This window comes from Lolium rigidum, chromosome 6 (assembly GCF_022539505.1).
Source record: "Lolium rigidum isolate FL_2022 chromosome 6, APGP_CSIRO_Lrig_0.1, whole genome shotgun sequence".
Taxonomy (NCBI): domain Eukaryota; kingdom Viridiplantae; phylum Streptophyta; class Magnoliopsida; order Poales; family Poaceae; genus Lolium; species Lolium rigidum.
The window spans coordinates 59,457,696-59,480,288 of record NC_061513.1 but is presented as its reverse complement, the minus strand read 5'-3'; the positions used below and the strand labels follow the sequence as shown (position 1 = coordinate 59,480,288).

The 22,593-nt window shown below is 47.0% G+C and overlaps 1 protein-coding gene across 2 annotated transcripts; it reads right to left on the bottom strand.

The window, feature by feature from the left end:
• Positions 1-1,752: 1,752 nt before the first annotated feature.
• On the bottom strand, positions 1,753-8,708 carry LOC124666211 (mitotic spindle checkpoint protein MAD1). Of its 2 annotated transcripts, none has more exons than XM_047203561.1 (17): positions 8,466-8,708; positions 8,101-8,200; positions 7,612-7,772; positions 7,272-7,469; positions 7,101-7,193; positions 6,828-6,950; positions 6,133-6,368; positions 5,738-5,909; positions 5,385-5,480; positions 5,093-5,296; positions 4,580-4,742; positions 4,141-4,228; positions 3,985-4,054; positions 3,292-3,420; positions 3,176-3,214; positions 2,316-2,449; positions 1,753-2,228 (listed from the first exon to the last, which is right to left on the bottom strand). In XM_047203561.1, the coding sequence occupies exons 1-16, from the start codon at positions 8,691-8,693 to the stop codon at positions 2,360-2,362; spliced, it is 2,190 nt and encodes a 729-aa protein (XP_047059517.1). In that variant the 5' UTR covers positions 8,694-8,708; the 3' UTR covers positions 1,753-2,228; positions 2,316-2,359. The 2 variants fall into 2 exon arrangements, with proteins under 2 accessions (XP_047059517.1, XP_047059518.1); XM_047203562.1 differs by having other exon boundaries at positions 5,759-5,909.
• Positions 8,709-22,593: the final 13,885 nt, after the last annotated feature.

Below are 22,593 nucleotides of genomic sequence, written 5' to 3'. Positions count from 1 at the left end.
ACATATGTCGAAGAGAGAGAGAGAGGAAGAGAGAGAGAGATATTCAACCATGATTCTCACCGTTGGAACCATCATCTTCTCCTCCATGGTTGCTCCTGATCTTGATCGATGAGTGTATGTGTGTGTGGTGTTTAGGCCGTACGTGGGTGCTGATGGGTCGCGATTTTGTAGATTGGTTTTGTGATGGATTGGTGGGTGTGGCTTGCCTCCGTGTAGTGCAGCGCTGGGAGGTGCTAGGTCTGGCTTGCCTCCGTGTAGTGCAGCGCTGGAAGGTGCTAGCTGGGCGTCTTGATCTCCAGGTGCGAGAGCTCCGGTGTGAATGGTGTTGTCCGTCTCTTCGTCTCCAGCCGGGCGTTTCTTCTCCGTGCGTCTTGCTGGTCAGCCCCCCTCTTCCTCCATATGGGTGTGTGCCTTTTATAGGCACTAGGGAGGTTGGATAACGACGCATGCGTGATCTTCGTGCCGTGCGGCCGCCTGATCTTACGAGAGGATTGTTGAATCTCTCTCGCTCTTATCGCTCCGCTTCTGTAGATAGATAAATACCAGCAGGCAAAATAATTTGTTAGTTGTGGGCTCGCAGATCAACTAATCCCCGTGTTATGTGCGCGTGTATAAGACGCTGCACCTACAAACCAGCCAGCGTGTACGTACACAGCTTGTACGTATACAGCTACCAAGTACCCTGTTGATTAATTTGTCCTCCATCGACAGCACCTAGGCGCTTGGCTTGCTAGCTGCCTGGACGTGCCATGCCCATGAAGCTGGATATATCGATGCACCAATTTAATGGCCAGCTTCACGTGTACATGCACATATCTTTCTTGTTCAGTACTAGTTTAGCTTACATGTTATTCACACACCAGCACATGAATCGATGCGTACTTGTACGTGAACAACAACTATTTTCTTTTCTTGCCAATTTGCTAGGCAATAAAATACTATCACGGCTTGTACAAAATCACGTCGAACACCAACAGGAAATAACAACCGACTAGCTTTGTCGTCGTCGATGGAGAGCCGAGAGTACGAATCACCATTGTCGAGGACGTAGCAGCTGGGACAAAAACTGCGAGGATAATCCTCCTCGCGCCAACAACGACAAAAGATTCAAAATCGAGCTGGTGAAGCAAGATCTGAAGGCTCATACCTAGCGGATTGTAATCTTTCAACGCTACCATTAACGTTGGGAAGGAGATCTCGTCGTCGAACAAAGCCCGAAGATCACTTATTGCAGACGATGCCATCTCCATTGAGGGGAAACCAACAAGAAAACGACTACCAGAATCCTACCATAATTACTAAAAACACTACTTTTATTGAAAACTCCACGCATAGATCGGGTTCCCCACTCCTCCTGACGCCGGCGAAGCCAACCAGAGGAGGGGGAACCGATCTATGGAGGCGGCTAGGCTTTTGAGAGGCGGCGGCTGAAGAGGAACAGGAGGGTTTGAATGATATGGACTCGTTAATTTCTCTTCTCTATCAATCCACATGTACACTTATTTGTAGACGGAGAGAGTACGGACTTACGTTGTCAGCCTATATTCATTTGCATGGTCGAATCATATGTTTTACATTGTGGTGATGTACTGACGTACAGGCACGGCTGTGTAATACCATATGTTCAACGCAGTAGAAAAGGAGATTGCGTGAGGCGCCTCATGCCGGTGTTGGTTGGAGCACAAGAAACACTGAAGATAGCTGTGCTTTCAGTAGAGAACGAAATTGCAGTGCTTTGAGAATTGAGATCGAGTCAAAGGTCAGGACGAAAAAGAATCGCCGTGCTTTGAGTCACAAAAAGAGTTACAGAGTCAGCTGCAACAAACGTATCGCAAAAGCAACCGTGGTTAATGCTAGCATGTCAACGATAAACACAGCTCAATTCGAAACCAACTGAAGTAGAAACCAATTTGCACCTACGAACGGCCGTTATTTGCATGGTAACTCAACAGTACATACGATGCGTTCTCCCCCAGAGAATATATTGCTGTATTCCCAAAGTTGCTACTTCACAAAACCCAGCAAGCTTTCAGTGCTAGATTACAGTTTATGTGCCGGTATAATGGTATATACAGTGTTGGAACTCAAATGGAATCCATATGATAGTACCATGCGCCAGGAACAACCTTCAACTCAACTTCTTATCCCAACATAGCTGCAGATACTGGGTTTAGGGAGCCCGCCAGAAAACGAATTTGTTCCGCCAATCATTAAAATTTCATGGCATGCTGCAAGAATGGAAAGATAAAACATTGGCCTTGTGTTTCTGGAAAGAGATACAGTACTCTTTTTCATCTACTGGTAACACATCATACCTTCAAACATAATGCAGGAATATGATTTCTCACTCATTTTGTACTCAACATATACTTCTCTTATTAAAGGATTCCATTGTCAGGTTAGCAGTGAAGGCCGGGATGGAATTCATCTTTCTTATGAAAATCTCGACCTGAAAAGTATGGTTAGATCATTACAAGCGGTTAATCCAGCTTTGGCTCAGCATGAAACTATACAAAGTTCCAGAGTTTCCTTTACTTTGCAGGAGTGCTAACTTCACCGTAACTATGTGACTAGGTCAAGCAACAAGACCAAATATTCCATATGCAATGTCACAAATAGCTCCGTTCCTTACTCAATAACACAAGACACACCTTGACTGAATTGCAATGTTTTCCAATATTTTTCAGGAGAACTATATCTATCTAATCACCTAGCCTAGTTGATTGCACAGTAATTTGTATTAGATAGCATACTTTAATGTGCAATTTAGTCAGTACTAACACTTAAAATCTAGACGTCAACTGGACCAAGTCAGTTAAGCCTCATACTAGCTCTTACAACAGTAAAAACGCTACTCCCTCCGTCCCAAAATGTAAGGCATCTAAGGATTAGTCAAAAGTCAACGTTTTTTAATTTGATCAAGTTTATGCATAAAAATATAAACATTTACACTACTGAATCAACATGAATAGATTCACCATAAAATATATTTTCTTAATATGTTCATTCGATATTGTAGATGTAAATATATTTTTCTAAATATTTGGTCAAAGTTAGTAAAGTGTGACTTTTGACCAGTCCTTAGACGCCTTATATTTTGGGACGGAGGGAGTACAAGTTATTGGTACAATAACTCAGAAAAGAAACATTCCAATGCAATGAATCAGTCGGATACCTGCTGAGCAATCTCTTGTTGAGACGTGTAGCCATTGACCTGTATTTTTTAGTGCTGTCAAACAAATGTTCCTTTAAACTATACAAAAGAACATTTCAGCAATGAAATAAACCTACCACGATATTGGTGCTTCCTGATTCATAGACAAACTCAAGTTTTTCATCATCGCTTTGGGCATATACTGATTGCAGCGTAAATCGTGTTACGTGAATCCCATTTGACTGCTGCTCATCATTCATCACTATCTAAAAATCCAAAAAATAAGAAAATGATGTTTTAACGGTCGAGTGTGACTTAAGAACCAAGTACCAAGAAAAAATTGGAAGCCGGAAAAAATGAGAATGGTGGCAAAGCGTCATATTTGCTATGAGATTACGTTGGCTTGATAATTTAATATGTGTAAGCAATTGAACATATCAGCATGCATGAGATGGGAGGATCTGGGAGCTGTTTAACTAGCATATGAGACCTACAGCTTTGAAGTTGGGCCTGGAAGTTAGACTCTGAAGATAACCAAGGGATGCAAACTGGACTTTTTGTTCCTTATTTCTCATAAATGCATGACTCTTTTAAGCCTCACTCTCAAAAGCAGGATATGAAGAGAAGCTCACAACTGGAGAACAGTCGACTTGGAACAGTGCATGCAAAAATACTGTTACTACAAGTAGCTGAAAAGTAAGATGTCTCGGCTGCTAAAAGAGAGCTCTAGGGCAACTGCACAGGTACGCATTACTTCTTGAGATCCAGATGGCTAACAGAAAAGATTGAAAGAATTGACCCCACGATCAACTTTGTAATATTATAAATACCTTATAGCCAAAAAGCGAGCAGCAAGCCTTTCGGAAGACTGAGATCCTCTCAGAAAATACTGCCTTATATCTGTTTCCAAGCAGGTATAAGGTCATCTCCAACAAATCAGTATATAGAGAAGCTTATAACAGATATAAATTAATAAACTTGATTACCTTTCTTCACGTTTCTCTAGTGTGGCAACTTGATTTTTAAGCTGTGCTAGCTTTTCAGCAACATTTACATCTACTACAGTTCCAGCATCTGCAAGTAAAGTAAATATCCAAGTTATAAATGCATTCAAAGAAAAACCAGACAAGGCCTCTCAGAGCTTGAACATATGAAGCACAGGATAGCAATGGAGTCATCCGGCAGAAAATGCAGATGTCTATCCTCGTTATAAATGCAACTAAGTCAAAGAATAGGCTATCAGAAATTGTAGAATGGGCAAATTTACTCAGGAAAGAAGCTGAAACTAATTACTGCATGCTACTAATTAGATAATAACTCCCATGCGGAATGTCGAACTGAAAAGCTGGAGCATACAAGAAAGTCAAACATGCAAACAATATGTTGAGTTCATGAATAGTAAAAGTAATTCATAAGATTACTTACCAGCTTGTCCTTTTAGTTCTTCGATTGCCTGCAGCCTCTCTTTTGTTTTCTTTAACTCAGCTTGCAGTGTTTCTATTGTCTGCTTTGCTTCACTATCCACTGCAAGAGTATTTACCATACGAAGTACTTTTGTGCTTGAGGCAGAGTAATCTCCATGACCCAGCTGTCAAATATGACACCAAATTTGAAGACATAGAAGCATACAACACAGAGCAAGTAATTGTAAGATAAACTATTATACTTCATGGTGTAACTCATAATTTCACCCACAGCTAGTTATGCTGTTGGAGCAAGATGACATGCCTAGTTAAAACTTTCACCGTACTACAAAAGATAACACATATGAAGAAAATAGTCTGCTTCATTGAAGTTCAAAGGAACATAGCAATTGTTAACTCGTGATTTGTTTACAAGGCAGCATATGACAGAAGCCCGCACAGCCAGTAGCTTAGGCCTGCTGAAGAGAGAAGCTAGATTGGCCACTCACTATTAAAAATTGATCTCCATCCGTACCTTTGACTCGAGTAATGCCACCTGAGAGCGCAGTTGATCTCCCTCACGCTCCAAAGATTTTGCTTTTCTTGCTTCAATGCTCAACTTTTCATTCTTCAGATTGAGCTCTGCATTTTTTTGACTAATTAGTGTTCTCTGCTCGTGTAGAGAGCTCTCTAGTTCTCTTACTACCTTTTCCATTTGAGATAGATCTGGTTCCATTTTCTGCATTATTAATCGGAAGAGGTATTATAAATTAAGAAAGTTATAATGGCACATACCCTCCAATATTAAGAATAGAAAAGTTACTAACCTTAAATGATGTGTCATCTCCGTCCCTAGATTTTTGGCTAGATAACATAGTATGGTCTTTTCGTAATCTATCTCTTTCTTCACTGACTGCAGTAAGCTGTTCAGAAGAAACAAGTCACAAAGGGGAAAGTAAAGCATGCTAATGTGAATTCTTGACCTATAAATGGATGAACAATCAATGTAAATATACAGAAGATTCTTCACCGCAAGTATTTCTTAAGATAGCTTACGCAGCAAAAATGCTATGGGAACATGGGACTACAAGTGTACTTATGGTATGCGTTATAGACGGAAAAAAGGGAAACATAGGTCTCAGTTTAATCCTACATGTGACAGGGGACAGCAAAACAATACCAGAAGTTCAAGCCGCTTCACCTCCCTGCTAGCACTTTCTGCTCTCTCTTTGACAAGGGTAGCTTCACCTTCTGCACGTTGCTTGCTGATCTCAGCAAATTCTAACGTAACCTCCAATTCTTTCAAACGTGATGTTACTTCACCAAGTTTATTCAAGTCTGTCAATGCTTGCCTGTTTAACAGTTCAAAGAACAGTATAAGTCTTAATGGGACAGGAGTACAAAATGGTACCTCCTTGCCAACAACACCATTCTTTCTCTTATGTTTTGAGCAAAAGTTATATCAAATTTATCAATAGTACGATCATAGGAGAAGATAGTAATCTGAATAGTTTTTAATAACAATGAACTATATCAGCATTTTTTTCTTTTGTCAAAGTGATAATGGACATATACCGTTGCAAATCTGCAAAGTTGCTGTAAGAAGACACATCAGGTATGTTGCTAAGCAATGATGTACATGACGCTAATTCCAGCTCCAACTTATGTGCTTTCACTTCGATTTCTCGCAGCTTAGATAATTCGGTTTCGGCCCGTTCCCTTCGTCCCTGCTCCTCCAAAAGCTTTTCACTTAGCAGCTCAACATTTGTGTGGACAGATTTTAGCCTTCTAGCTTCATGCACTTCTTTTTCCTGGATGTGCAGAAATCATATAGGTAAAGGACTTTATTTATTTTGGAAAATTGCATGGCAGATTATTATTGAAAACCTGTGACAAAATTACATCATGCACTAACAAAATGTTTCAGGTGGTGTAGCGACCCATGAAAGAAGTCATCTAGTCAAACAAATATCTGTGCTAAAATTACAGCTTCCTACATAGATTGAACCCTTTTTTACTTTCATGGCAGCTCAGAGAGCCACATAAGACAGCAAAAAACTCTCCCTACATGTATCCTGGATCAGTGATTAGTGCTAAGAATGATTTAAGCTTACAATAGATGTGAAACACTGATAGGTTACATATTTTTATGACATTCATAAGATTTACTTTCCTTATCAAAGAGTAAATGAAAGAAGCATCCCATCAAATATTCACATAACATCAGCTATCATCAAGGAAAATTCAACTTTTCAAGGCTAAATGCTCACATAGTTTCGGAGCTCCTCTTGCAAAAGCTTTATTAACTTCTGATCATCAGTTGGATTACGCTGAACAGACAGAGCACCAGAATCCAATAGCCTGTGCTCTGTTTCCTTCTTTTCGCGAAGACACTGACCAAGAACATGAAATGTTAATCACTGTAGCTGCCGTACCAAAATGTAAAACCAATAGGCACGAGTATTAGCATCTGATGAGAACTCTCACAGCAGGGAAAGGAGTGGGAAATATTGATCAGCACGTCAATCAATAACTTAAATTACCTCGTCTAATTTCTTCTTCAAGTCCTCCAACTGCTCAGTTAACATCTTTGCTTCCTTCTCAGAGTTTTGGGCCCTCAGACTCATTCTCTCCAGCTATGACCAGGCATGTTCAGACAGATAAGCTAACATGCAGTGAAAAACCGATGTTCACAAGAGTCTAAGAACACAAACCTCAGCATTCAGTTTAGCGATGGATAGTTTTGAGTCGTCTTGCATATATGAAAGTTCCTTCTTAAGGGCTTTCTTCTCCCTTTCTGAACTTTCTGACAATTTCTTCAAAGTCCGTTCCAACTCCTTCACCGACTCCTTCGCAGATGCTGCTGATGATTCGGCACTAATTCGAGAATCAATCTCTTTATTGAGTTGAACCTGCAGGACAAGCAAACCTATCATTGGTCATGTCAATTGATAAACAACGATATGACAAGCACACTAGAATGTGACTATGTGACCAGGTTATTATCACATCAACAGAACGGAATTCATTTGCCAAAGGGAAAGATTTTTACACCTCAAGTTCCCCTCTCTTCTTGACTTGATCTCGGTATCGTTCGTTATACCCATCCAGCTCCTTCAATAGCCGTTCTTGCAATGCACTCTCCCGCCCTTTTGTTGCTGCTAGTTCTTGTTCAGCATAGTTCAGTTTATCCTTATATGTAGTCCTTTCATCCTCTGAAGTAATAAAACACAAGATAGTTTATCTGCTTGTAAATATGTGTACATCCAACGGCTTGCAACAGAATAATGCTAAGTTGCTAACGTCTAAATTCTAGACCCAGATTGCTTCAAACAGCAAAGGAAACCTACATATCGTTCCTATCTTCTATAGTTCCTACTCCCAACAAATATGAACTTATTACTATGATATAATAACTTGGAGGATTCTGTATTATTTGACTTCCACAGTCCATGCATATTTCCTTATTCGGCAAGTCTAACAGCTAAATGAACTGTACTCATGAAACTAACTCAGAACAAAATCATGTAAACACAAACACACCACTCTTGGATATTTGCTTCTCCAATGTGTCAAGTAATACTCGATACTCCTGAACCTGCTTCTCTGCGGTGTCCAGTGCCACCACGAACTCCGACTTCACCTATCAGAAATGCACACAGGGAAAAACACATTATTATGTCTATCAAAGTGGCATATAATATAACACTAGTAACACGACAGCAAAGCACAGGTTGCCCATTTGAAAACGCGTGATTCACTGCAGATCCTTCAAATTCAACCAACAAATTACTATCTATGATGAGGGGGCTACGAGAGCTCCCTTGAAGCAGCACATATTGCATAGGATATATGATTACACGGAGCAAGACTGTAAACAGTTGGAGATAGGGGCAACGCGATCTCACCATCTGACGGCAGTGGTAGGTGCAGACCATGTCGTCGGAGGGCTCGCCGGGGCCGGGGCCGGCTACGAGGCCTGCGGGGCGGTCATAGAGCACGAGGCGGCGGTCGGAGACGGGGGTCCGGCCGGTGGCGACGGCGACGGCGGCGGCGAGGTCAGGGTCGAGGTCCAGGTCGAGGTCGGCGTCGGCTTCGGCGCGCCGCTTCCGCTGCGGCGGAGTACGGAGCATCATCCCGCTGGCCTCGCGGGTGGTTCTAGAAGCTTCCTAGGGTTCTGGCGGCGAGGGATTCGCGAGGCAGCGTGGGGGAAGGAAGGAGTGTCGATGCTGAAAGGGTTGGGGAGGAGGGATTTGATTTGAAATTGCGCCGCCGATGTGCTGATGGGAAAGGGCCGAGCGGCGAACCACTACGGAAATCGAAGGCTGTCATGGCCCTAATTTCCTGTATTTTCATACTGTCGAAATACAGTATTTTCATTTTTTTTAACTGTATTTTCAGTTTTTTGGTCGCCCCAGTTTCCTGTACTTTTATGAAGATAATTTTAGGAAGGAAAATGGTATCCATCAAAACATGTCGCAAACTCACCTTTTCTACTACTACTAACATACCGAGCGGCATGATCGGTGGTGAGCTACTTGTAAACAAAAAATATATATACTACTACTAACATCATTTTCCGAAAAAAAAAGTACTACTACTAAAATCATGCATTGAACCGTGCATATTTTTTCGAGAACCCGCACGAGAGCTACGTGTCTTTTTATTAACCTTAAAAGAAAAACCATGGTCCAGTATATCAAGAAAATTTAACCAAAAATCAAATACATGATTGTCTTCCGGCTTACAACGCACACGAGAAGCATTTGCCTTGCCCAACCACCGACCAACAATGGCGCGAGGTAAGGGCACGAGGTCTCAAACAATGTCAAATCCATAGCAGCCCTAACGCTAGGAAGGCACATGTCGAAGTATAGATCACCCATGAGAAGGCAAGAGGGCGGCAGGACCTGACCATACCAGAGGAAGCAACGATGAGCAGTCAACCAAGAGTACATGGCACTCCGCAGACCCACGCTCTAAGCAGTGGCCACCTCTGACTCTTGTTGTCGTCCTAGCACTCCCGAAACAACTTCAACAGAGCCTCGAACGAGGGGACGACATCGAAATGCAACCAATGCTTGGTCCAACTTGGTGCCCAGGACTAGGTGGAATGAATAGGCACTCGAGGACGCCTTGAAGAATTTGATGGCGCCCGCGGGCGTCCCTGTTATCCACAACCACGTAGGATTTGTTCGAGTCCTATCTTCAACCCCATTGACCATCGGAACAAAAGCAAACAAGAGCCATCATAGGGCGCCACCAAAGAGAGACGACCGCATGGCATGGCGAGCGAGGGAGTAGGGGTCAGCTTGTAGCATCACCCAACAACCCAAGATGGTCATGTCGAACTTCCACATCCCCGCGAGACCAAGCAATGCGCATCGACGACCTCCTGCTAGCAGCATCCACGAGGCAGAGCAACAACGATGGCCTAGGTCGGCCCGCCAACACCCGGTGCGAGCTCCTGGAGCTCCAGCACGCGGGAACCTCCGCCGCACCACACAACAAATGTCGCCGCCTCGCCTGGCGCGAAACGACTGTGGCCCGCCCGACCTAGATCGGGCCAAAATTGGGCCCGAGCACCGTCGATGGCTAGCGCGCCGCACCTTGCAGCCTGGCAAGACGCAACTACGCCACCCACCGCACAACTACCAACAACATCTATTGCTGCCACCCGCCGCCTTCACTGCGACCCTCCAATAGGCCGACTGTCCGCAGGAAGAGGAGATGAGGGGAGCCCACCTACCTTGCCCACCGCCTTTGGGGGCCCACTAGTGCTGACAACGGCCAGCGGAGCTCGGGATCTGGAGCTTTCTTAGGGTTTGCGAGGGGTGCCCTGCGGGGCCACTCGTGCGAGCGGCCGAGGACGGAGAGCGTTGTTCAACCGTGCATATGTTTATCTCATTTTTGCCGTACTAGTAACAATATTTTGGGCTTAAGGAAAGCAAGTTCCTATTACGAGGCAAAATTACACAAATATACGTATTTTTGTTTGGCCGATACTAGTTGTCCACCTAGTGTATGGGAAGTGCGTAGAGGGGGGTTAGCCAACTCTTCGAGTGTCGGATCCACATAAGTGAACAAATATAAGATACTCGTCAATTCGTCATTGCAACATAATGTTGTGAATAAATGAGAAACGAATATGTGGTTGGATGATTAAAAGGGTAGTGACACCTCTAACACACCAAGAATCAAATAGGAGGTTTGACACTTTGGTGTTTCCTAAAGACGAAATATTTTTATAGTGGAAGTCGACGTTCTCGTAGATAGCGAGACGCTTGTGGTGACGTTGTAGTCTCAATACCCGCTGAATCAAATTTCTTGGACCCAGTCTCTCGAAGGTGCTCGCAGGGTTAAGGTACGCATGCGTTCATACAGATGGGTGTATATACGTATTTATTTATGAGCGTCTACGTCAGTACGGTGTTTCGCAAAAAATATTGTGAATAAATGTAACAAAAAGATACCATTTTGTATGCAACAAATCGCCGTATTTAACGCGTTTAGCGTTGCTAAGCGTATCCACGCCTGAACAAAACACCCGTATGGACCGGCTAACCTAGTGTGCATCATCATCATCATCTCTGACCCTTTGGTCACCTATGTTCTTGTCGTCGCTCTTGATTCCCCTGCCGCAGCCACCGGCCACAACCGTGTGTTGTCGCCTCCCACGCCCGGCACCGCTACCGTGCCGCCTTGGTGCCCCACCCTGCTCGAGCCACCGCCGCCAGTCCACCGCCTCCCCTAGCTTCCCTCTAAACCCCGCCTCCTTCTCCATCTCCGGCGAGCTCCCCCGCACGAGCACCCCAAACCCTAAGTCATCAGAGCCTCACCGGACAACGCACACCCACCCCTTCCCTAATTTTTTTTTTTTTTTGAAACTAGGCAAGAGGCTTGCCATTCATTGATATAGGAGAAGAGAATGGCCAGTTTATGAGGGAAACCAGCCGAAAACCGATACAACACAACACAACACGCCGACCCCGAGGCCGCGCACCACACGAGCCGACGGCCTAGCCACCCCAGTGGCCAAGGCCGACACCCTAAAACACCTCAAAACGCCACAAGGCGGAGGCAAAAACACGGAGCCGCCGCTCCGACAACCACGCCGACCCCCGGGGTCGCGCTCCACCTAGCCGAAGACAAGCCGAGGACGAAACCGACATGACAGACAACACGAACAACAAACTTGCAGAGAAGGGCCTCCACAGTGATGCCTCCAACGAGGGGAGCGACGTCCGAGAGCGCCGCCATCACCGGCATCGGCCGAGGCCGGTGCAGGGTGTTCACCCGGAGCACACCGAAACCGAAGACGTGTTCGCCTGACCGCCGAGTCGAGGAAGCCAAACCGCTCGTCGACGCCGACAACCAACCCGCTCCACAGCTCCCTCCGGCCGACGGAGCAACCAAGGCGAGGACCCCGGCGAGGCAAAACGACACAGGAAAGTGTCGCCCTCGCCCGATCCCACGAGGGATCAGGGTTTCCCCCGGAGCACCCGGGCGGAGGCGCAAGAACACCACCACGACAACGCCTCCAAGGAGGTCACGACGCCAAAAAAGGCGCCGCCGCAGTCGGTTCCAGGCGCAGCCAGAAACAAGACTTTCGCCCGGCAGAGAGTCGCAACCTCACACCCGCCGCAAAGGGCCGGCCAGACCACCAAAACCACCCGGCGCGCCGACTCCGCGCCACAGCCACCATCACCACCAATCCAGCGAGCTCCGCGAGCACGACCGACATCCACCGCACCTCGCGGAGATGAGAGGCCAGGCAGCGCATCACGCGGCCGACAGAGCACCGCCAAGGATCACCGCGGGCGCCGCCGGAACGCCACGAAGGAGGGGGCGCCGAACAACACCGAAGCGGAGACCCGAAGACGACGCCAACGCCCGCAGATTTGAGCACCCAGGACCAGCCGCCGCGCCGCCCACGCGGCCACCGCGGCCGCCGCACAGCCGAAGAACCCAGGGCCGCCGCCCTTGCTCCCATCTCCGCCGGAACGTCGCGCCAAACCAGGGTCGCCACGCCGATCTGGCCGGAGCTCCCATCGCTCGAAGGGGAGAGGCCCCCGCCCAACCACCCGCGCGAGAGGAGGAGGACCCGCCGCCACCGTCAGCCGCGCGGCCTTCGCCCGGCGGCGTCCTCCGGCGGCGGCGAGAGGAGGTGGAAGGGGAGGAGGCGGCGGCTGGGCTAGGTTAAGAGTTGCCCGAGCCACCCCCCTGGGAGCGACGCGGGGACGGTCCCCTTATGAAATTATAGTTTGTGATTCTTCCCTAAGTTACCCACTCCCTCCCCTAAGTTCTCTGCCTCACCTCCACATGCGCCGCCGTGGCGAGCCGCGTTGTCACTGGCTCTGATGAGATCCATTCCTCGCCTCAACGATGTTGTCGCGGCCAGTCGCACCACCCCCGTCTCCAGCGAGGTCGGCTTCTTCTCCGGTGGTCTCACCTCAGCGTGTCGTCCTCCTTTCTCATCACCAGCATTAACATGCTAGGCGTGGATTTTTTTTGAGACCAACGCGTTAGTGTGCTAACAGATGCAATAAGCGTATAGATGTAACTCGTCCGGTTCGGCCCATTGGACCTCCGTCCCGCACCTATATTTTGTTACCATCAGGTTCTAGGTTTGGCCCGTAAAAAATTAGGGTGCAACAGGTTCCGATCCTAACGACCCTAGGGTCGAACCACTCGTCCACTCCTCGATCGATACGAAGGCGCCGGCCGCCATCGTCTTCACCGTGTACAACTGACGCAGGTTCGCCGGAAAAACAAGGGGGCCGCACGGTTTGGAGCCCCGGCGAGCCAAGCTATCCACGCCATCGTCACCGCCTCGTCTTCCTCGTCCTCCCCGTCAAGCCAAGCAAGCCGGAACGCTCGGAATCGCCACCGCCGAGCCCATCTTCCCCGACACCGGTCGCTGACGCCGTCGTCGATTCTGACCTCCCCAGCCGTCGCCGACCTTCCCGGAAGCACCAGGACGAGCCGCCGGTTCTCCCGCGCCCCTCCGCGCCCTCTCTCCCCCTCTGTATCGCTGCCGCCACGCGCGCCTACGAGCACCGCCGCCGGGTGTGGCCGCTGGCGCCGCTCCGGAGACGGCTGCGCCAAGGGAGGATGCTAGTTGATAGCGACGCCGTGCCGTTGCTCGTCCCGTCGACGCCGCCGGTCCGGCTGTGCTTGCAGTTGCGGGAATTGCAACTCCTACATCTACGATTCCCCGTTCCTTGTATTCTTGATAGATAGGGGCGAACCTTGGATACCCCTTTACCCTACAAGGAGAGGATCGGTCCAAACCGTGGACCTCAGATTTTCTGAAAGGTTTGGAGGTCCAACACTAGGGCCAAACCGGACCGGACCGGTTGCATCACGAAATAAGCGCCAAATAGGATTCGCCTTTGGGCGAATCTCTACTATTAAGAGCAAACTGGTGAATGACTGGTGTCACATTTTCAGGATGGACAATAATACCCATACGTCTACTATCCAAGATGATTTATCTCAACGCAACAAACAACTCCACATCATTAGACGCTTTTCAAAATTTCAAATGGCATAACAAACACCTACTATTTCTCAACTAACACATCTTTATCCTACCAAGATGATTTATCTCAACGCAATCTTGAAAAAAAAAACATGCGCGCGGAACAAAGAAAATGTGCGTATGCCTTGTGTCACACTTGTAACTAACTATCGCATAGCTTTAGTGAAAGTATAGAGATGGTAAACCTAGAGGGGGGGTGAATAGGTTTCTACAGATTTTAATTCTTTCTTTGCAATATTAGGCTTTGCGGAATATAAAGGTGAGCCTAATGCAAACTAGGTGAAGCAACCTATATGAGGATACAACTAACTCGAGCACGAAGGCTCTAACGAGCGATTAAATCACAAGTAAGGAGTTCGGTTAGAGATAACCGATAGCACGCGGAGACGAGGATGTATTCCGTGTTCCCTTGCTTTGCAACAAGGTACGTCACGTTTGGAGGAGTGGAGGTCCCACGAAGGATTTCCCGCGCCACGAAGGCTCACCCTATTCTCCGGAGCCTATCCCACGAAGGAATAGCTCTCTCACTTGTGGTAGACTTTGAGGTAGCCTCCAAACCTTCACAATCTTGCCCGGAGCAGATCCACGGCCCGGATGCTTCCGGACTCCTCTTGCCCACCTAGGGTTTCCAAGGAACCCTAGGAAGCAAGCTTCTTGATGAATACAAGGGGGAATAAGATTTGGCTTGGTAGAACGGTAGATCGGATCCTCCTCTATCGTTTCCCCGGAGGGATTTGAGTTTGGGTGGAGGAGGAGGGAGATCTGAGGCTTTTGGTGTTTCTAACAATGGAGCATGGAAGAAGGAGCTCAAGAACAGCTTGTAGTGTAGTGCCTAACTGTTCAGAGGTAGAAGAAGGCCTATTTATAGTGTACTTCGAAATATGGCCGTTGGTCACTTGCCACATCAGCAGATTCCTCGAGGAGCCCGGTCGACCGGACTCGGCGCCGGACAGGCCGGTCCACGGCCGGTCCGACCGAGCCATCGACCGGACCGGCCGGTTTCCAACCGGAGCTGGGACCGGGTCTTGACCGGGCAGGCGCCATTCTTTCATTGGATAGTGCCGGATGGCACAGGCGCAAAGGCCGGTTGCCGACCGGGACGCCCGGTCTGGAGCCCGGTCCGACCGGGCCAGGAACCGGAGCAGCCGGATCCAACCGGGCTGGTGACCGGACACTAACCGGGCCAATCTTCATCCTTTACTGGATCTCGTCCGGATGGCACCGGTCCTGGGTCCGGTTGGTGACCGGGTCGTCCGGCGCCAGGGCCGGTCCGACCGGATCTGGGACCGGCCGGACTCGCGGACCTTGCCGATTCTTCATCGAATTGGGGGGTCTCCCGTTGCCTTCTTGTTCTATCGATACACCATTATACCTCTTTGGCTAATACCTGTGAATTATCTTGTAGACATGTATTAGTCCAAATACTCTAGCACGGTGTCATAGTTACCAAAATAATGGATAAGGGTAAAATACCCTTACAATCTCCCCATTTTTGGTATACGATGACAAACCGAGCTAGAGTCACATATAGATATTATGATAAGCTCTAAACCTTGATTCCATATAAGATATTACGACAGCTCCCCCATAATGTGTGCACTTGGAGAATTTGCGTTTGAATGCAAAGTGCACCATTTGTGGAATATGAGAAGCTCCCCCAATATCTTTAGGAAACAAGCATGGTATGGACAAGTATATCAAGATATATAAGCATAAAGCATGATTATCCTAACATAGAGTAGCACACATAATAGTCGTCCATACATATCCATACATGAATTATTCGAAGTAGCAAATGGTTCTTGAGAAATCAAAGCAAATACGCACAAGCCATATAAAATCCAAATAAAGCAACTCCCATGGCTTGTGACAATCAAAGAACCCCGTGATTCTAGACTCTACTCTCTTCTCCCCCTTTGGCATCGGAACACCAAAAAGGCGAAGAAAAGAGGAGAGATGCTAGCGTCCCATCAATAGAAATCGTGCCCCGCGGATGGAGAGCTGCCATCACCATCCTCATCGTCGGCTTCTTCATCATCATCCTCACCATTGTCATCCTCATCATCTTCATCCTCTTCATCATCAGCATCAGCAGTAGGTGCACGGGCAGGTCTAGGAGGGGGAGCACCAAAGTACAAGGAGGGATCAAAGTTCTGGAACATCTCATCAGAGAGGAGAGGCATCTCCCAGTTTGGTGCATGGAGGGGCTCCAACTCAGCGCCAGGAGGAGGAACAGGTGCATTCCTAGAAGCCATGAACTCATTTTGGCGCCGCCTCGTCTCTTGGTTCAAAGAAAGACTTTGATGTGCAACATCATTGGTGTTCTTGCACATCTGCCATAGGCTAGAGAAGAACCATGAGACACCATCGTCGTGGGCGCCTAGAGTGGCCGGAGCTAGCATGGTCATGGCGTTCCTTGGACCGGCGCTCAGAAGGCCTCATGGCAGCGACTTCCGGTCTATCACCTTGGGCAGGTACCCTGAAGGCTGCCATCCTGACCCGTTCACCTTGCGTATTGAGAGGTGCTGGCACAACCTTGTTGATGAGCAGCTGAACATACTGGGCAAGATTAGGAGTCAATCGTTCACGAACACAGCGCCGTAGCTCACAATAGATGAGATCACAGCCGTCAATAGTTTGCTGATGCTCAGGATGGCAATAGTACATCAAGTTCAGATGGTATGCACGAACCTCACTTGTGTCGCCAATCTTGCTAATGAGACTCTCTCGGAATAGCTTGGCAATAATAAGGTATGAGTAGTACATGCCAGAGATGGTGGGAGGTCCAGATGTGGGATTTGGAGGATAGCAAAAGGCAATGTCCCCTCTGGTGAATGTCTGCTGAGAATAGATCTTGAAACCACGAGCACGACCTCCACCAAACCCCAAGGCTTCACAGAGATCAAGATAGTTGCAAGTGTATTTCTGTTTGCCAGTCATCCAAGTCATAGTCCTAGCTGCATCATCATGGAAGAAGACTGTGCAATGAAACTGTCTCACCAAGATTGGACAGTAGCATCCATCAGAAGGTGTCAAACACATGAGGTCATACAACCCCATCCGCCTCAAGGTCTCAACCACAAAGCGAAACTTGGTGGTTTCATACATTACAATGACATCCTTGATGGCCTTGGGCATAACAATGGTGCCAGACTTCATATGCTCTTGGGAGTTATAGTAGTCGTTCCACATGACTTCCCGTGTCTTGGTCCGTAAAAACTTATCTCCCCCTTGGTAGGTAGGTGCCTCATACTCGATAGGGGTTGGACTCTCTCGAGTCTTCTCCATGCCCCAACTTGCACATCACCAACATGGTACTCGGCAATACCTCATCACCGTCTTGTGCTACATGTTTATCTTTCCTTTTATTTCCGGAGTTTCTTGCTACGGCCCCTAGCTGAGCTGCCACCAGTGGTCGGAGCTGCACGGCCACTTGCAAGCCTTCCTCTCTTGGCGGTAGTGCCACGATCCTCACCGCTCCAACTGTCTGTGAATCAGCAAAATAGAGCGAGGATAGCAAAGAGGTAAGTGTACATGTCATCAATGAGGGAGAAACCAGAAAGCATAGCATATATCCAAGTGGATTGATGAGATTGTGCGAAAAACTGGGCAGGCCGGCGCACAGGCCGGTCCGACCGGACTTCAGACCGGGCGAGCCGGTCGAAAATCCGGACGACCGGGCCGCATGCCGGACCGGCCGGTTGAATGGCCGGTTGACCGGGCTATGAACCGGGTGGTGATGATTTGTGATGTTTGCCCAGATTTTCTACCACAAATTCATGCAAAAACTCGAAATACTTGAGTACATGCTATAGCAATAGAGTGGAGTATGTGCTTAGTGTTGAGAGACACTCTAAAGGCATGAGGACTTGCAAACCCTAACCCTAACCCTAACCCTAAGATTTCCTCAAATTTTGGCAAGAACTTGCAATGTGTGAGGAGGACTAGAGGTTAGGGAGAAAAGGAGAGTACATTACCCGAAGACATTGTTCTCCTTGATCAAGGGAGCAAGAAGAACACAAGGTAGGGCTTGAGAACCAAGAACTCCAAAAATTCCCAAACTAGGTGGAGAGGGACCAAATCCTTCGGTGGAGATGTGCCAAGGGCCCCGATCTATGGTGTGGTGGAGTTTGGGGAAGTTCTTGTGGTGGGAAGTGCCTAGATCTTGGTGGGGGTGCTGAGGGCGCCGGCCATGGTGGTGTGGGAGTTGGGGAAGAATGAGGAAGATGACCCCAAAGGGTAACCCCCTCAAACACATATCAGGCCGCGCGGCCGGTCGGGCGCCCGGTCGACCGGGCCTGGAGCCGGCTGGCCCGGCGCAAAGGCCGGTCCAACCGGGCCAGAGACCGGCCAGGGCATTTTTGCCCAGTTTTGTCTAGTTTTGCCTCTTTTTGCCCCTATTCTTTGTGTAACTGTGTATGAATGCTCAGATGATGACATGTACATATAGATAGATAGAGGATGATAAGATGAGCATAGATATGGGGTTGGAAACACAAAATTCTCTAGGCATACCCATTGGAGTGAAAGTCCAAACAAGATGTAAATAGCAACAATGGGCATGATTCGAAGTATAAATCAAGAGTCATAAGTCATTTTTGAAGTGATTTTTGCAATAAGATCATTTAGCCTTGTATAGTCAAAACAAGTTGCAATTTGAGACTAAATGAGGGGCGGGGGATTACTCCCCCTATGTGAAAGCGCAAATGTCATGTGACCTCGAAGAGACGTGCTTGGGTCCATATAATGACATTGGGTCTATTTATGTTGCACACATGGGTATGCATCATACCAAGACATGGTAAGATGACTATCCCCATATGTGCTATGCCTCTAAGCTAGATAGTTAGATAAATGCAAGAATATAGTGCAAGAAGTTGATTCAATCCAAGTTTTTAGGATCAAGAATACCAAGTTCTCCTCTCAAGTTTACAAACCGGGCTTCATCCAAAGGCTTAGTGAAAATATCCGCCAATTGGTAGGTTGTTCCCACATGAGTGAGATCAATATCCTTATTGGCAACATGATCACGTAGGAAGTGATGGCGAATGTCAATATGTTTGGTGCGACAATGTTGAACCGGGTTATTGGCGATCTTTATTGCACTTTCATTGTCACATAGAAGAGGCACCGTACCAAGAGACACACCATAGTCTTTCAAGGTTTGCTTCATCCATAACAATTGAGTGCAACAAGATGCCGCGGATATATATTCGGCTTCGGCGGTGGATAAAGCGGTGGAGTTTTGTTTCTTGGATGACCAACTCACCAATGACCGGCCAATAAATTGGCAAGCCCCGGAGGTAGACTTCCGGTCAACCTTATCACCGGCCCAATCGGAGTCCGAGTAGCCAATGAGTTCAAAGGTTGACCCCTTTGGATACCATAGCCCGAGAGTAGGAGTGAGAACAAGGTATCTTAGAATCCGTTTGACCGCCATCAAATGGCTTTCCTTAGGAGCGGATTGAAAACGAGCACACATCCCTACACTTAGCATGATATCCGGCCTAGAGGCACAAAGGTAGAGCAAGGATCCTATCATGGAACGGTATACCTTTATGTCCACATCCTTCTCACCGTCACATGAGCCAAGTTGCCCCTTTACGGGCATGGGTGTCTTCATTGGGCTTGCATTGGTCATGTTGAACTTCTTGAGCATGTCCTTCACATACTTTTCTTGAGAGATGAAGGTGCCTTTTGCAAGTTGCCTCACTTGGAAGCCTAGGAAAAACTTCAACTCCCCCATCATGGACATCTCAAATTTCCTAGTCATCAATTGCTCAAAAGCTTTGTTATGATTGGGGTTAGTTCCACCAAATATAATATCATCAACATATATTTGACATATAAACAAGCCACCCCCTTTAACCCGCTTGGTGAAAAGGGTGGAATCGACCGTACCCATGCAAAACCCATCTTGTAGTAGAAAATCCCTAAGGAACTCATACCAAGCACGTGGAGCTTGCTTGAGACCGTAGAGTGCCTTATGGAGTAAATACACATGGTTGGGTCGGCATGGGTCTTCGAAACCCGGGGGTTGAGCTACATATGCGGTTTCTTTTAGATGACCATTCAAAAATGCACTTTTCACATCCATTTGGTATAGTTTGAAATTGTGGAAAGATGCAAATGCAAGCAAGAGACGAATAGCTTCAAGACGGGCTACCGGCGCAAAGGTATCCTCAAAGTCCATACCTTCTATTTGGGCAAACCCTTGCGCCACTAACCTTGCTTTATTTCTAATGACAATGCCATCCTCATCTTGCTTGTTCTTGAACACCCATTTGGTCCCAATGACATTGATGCGATGATCCTTGGGTCTCTCAACTAGAGACCATACTTCATTGCGTGTGAAACACTCCAATTCTTCTTGCATGGCAATGACCCAATCCGGATCAACCAAGGCTTCATGTACCTTGAGTGGCTCAAAACTAGAAACAAACGCATGATGTTGACAATAAGTCATAAGTAATGCATGGTGTCTACGAGTTACCACTCCTTTTGAGATGCTACCGAGGACAAGATCCACTTTCATGTCACTTGCCCTTGTAGCCGCCTTGATCTTCCGAATGGTTCCTTCATGATCAATGAATTCATCTCTTGCTAATACTTGATCATGAGGGACAACTTGAGCTTGAACATGAGTTGAAGATGTTTCTTGATCATCATCATGATCTTGCTCGGTGGGTTGAGGGCTTTCTTCTTGTTCTTCGGGATGTGGCTCATCTTGAGTGGAGGATACATCTTGGGTTGCACTTGATGGTTCAACTTGAGTTGAGCTAGGCTCAACTTGAGGTGAGCTTGATACTTCTATTCCATCACCTTGATCATCACTATGTACTTCCATGGGCCGGATGTGTCCAATGCCCATATGCTTGATGGCACTAGATGGATCATCATCATTACCTGCAACACATGGAACAACTTGCTCCACTTGGGAGCCATTATCCTCCAAGAACACCACGTCACAAGATACTTCAATAGTCCCAGTGGACCGGTTGTAGTATCTATAGGCGTGAGAGTTCTCCGCATATCCAACAAAAATGCCCTCTATAGTTCTAGTTTCAAATTTACCAAGCTTCCCTTTATTGTTCTTAACAAGACATTTGCATCCAAAGACACGAATGTACGTGACATTAGGCTTGTTACCTGTGAGAAGCTCATATGGAGTTTTGTTGTGGAGGGGGCGGAGGAAGAGCCGGTTGGAGTAGTGGACAGCTGTAGAGATGGCTTCTCCCCAAAAGTTGTGGGGTGAGTTGAATTCACTCAACATGGTTCTTGCCATCTCAATGATAGTCCGGTTCTTCCTTTCAAAAACACCATTTTGTTGAGGGGTATATGGAGCTGAAAACTCATGCTTGATGCCCTCATCATCAACAAACTCTTGCATAGTGTAGTTCTTGAACTCGGTACCATTGTCGGTCCTAATCGCCTTGATCTCGGATTCATATGTACGTTGAGCTTTCTTGGCGAAGGTGATGAACTCCCTATGGGTCTCATCCTTAGACTTAAGGAGAAAGACCCAAGAGTATCTTGAGTAATCATCAACAATGACAAGTCCATACTTGCTCCCACCAAGAGTATCATAATGTGATGGCCCAAAGAGATCCAAATGAAGGAGCTCCAAAGGCCTAGATGTGGTGACAATACTCTTGATAGGATGTTTCTTCTTGAGTTGTTTTCCCGCTACACATGCACTGCATACACGATCTTTCTCAAAAGAAATGCCGGTTAGTCCAACAATGTGCTCACCCTTTAGGAGTTGTTTAAGATTCCTCATATTAACATGACCAAGGCGGCGATGCCACAACCAACCTTCGTCATGCTTGGCCGCCATTAGACATGTGGAGGGAGATGGGCTCTCTTTCGAGAGGTCAACCACGTAAAGGTTGTTCTCCACATATCCAACAAGGACCAATTTGAGATTTTCACTCCTAAAGACTTGCACATAATATTTAGTAAAATATGAATTGTAACCGGCATCGGCAAGATGGTATATAGAAAGCAAGTTATAACCAAGGTGTTCAACAAGCATGACCGTCTCAAGGCACAAGTCCTTAGAGATTGCCACCTTGCCATACCCAAGTACCTTTCCCTTTGAGTTGTCACCAAAGGTAATGCTTGACTTCTTGTTAATATCTTCAATGAATTGGTCAAGCACACCTCTTCCTCCGGTCATATGATTGGTGCATCCACTATCAAACACCCATTTTGGACCACCGGAGGAATACCCCTACAAAATCAAGTAGAGGATTTAGGAACCCATTGATTAATGGGTTCCCTAGTCATGGCAACAAGATCTTTTGGTACCCAAATCGAGTACCCTCTATAAGCATAGCCATTACGAGGACCAACATAGTTAGCATAAACATCACCATAATAATCAACAAATAAAGCATAGTGATTGTTTGGCCCGTGCGGTCACCCCTAGTGGCTTTGCCCTTTGGGGCTTTGCCATCATTAGTGACCTTCTTGTTCTTTTCTTGAGCGGG

Excerpts from the sequence above, each read along its gene's own strand:
- LOC124666211 (XM_047203561.1), bottom strand. The coding sequence starts at position 8,693 with ATGATGCTCCGTACTCCGCCGCAGCGGAAGCGGCGCGCCGAAGCCGAC. Across the intron at positions 4,743-5,092 it reads TGGCATTACTCGAGTCAAAG|CTGGGTCATGGAGATTACTC; the intron begins GTACGGATGGAG and ends CATATTTGACAG. Across the intron at positions 3,215-3,291 it reads CAGGAAGCACCAATATCGTG|GTCAATGGCTACACGTCTCA; the intron begins GTAGGTTTATTT and ends TAAAAAATACAG.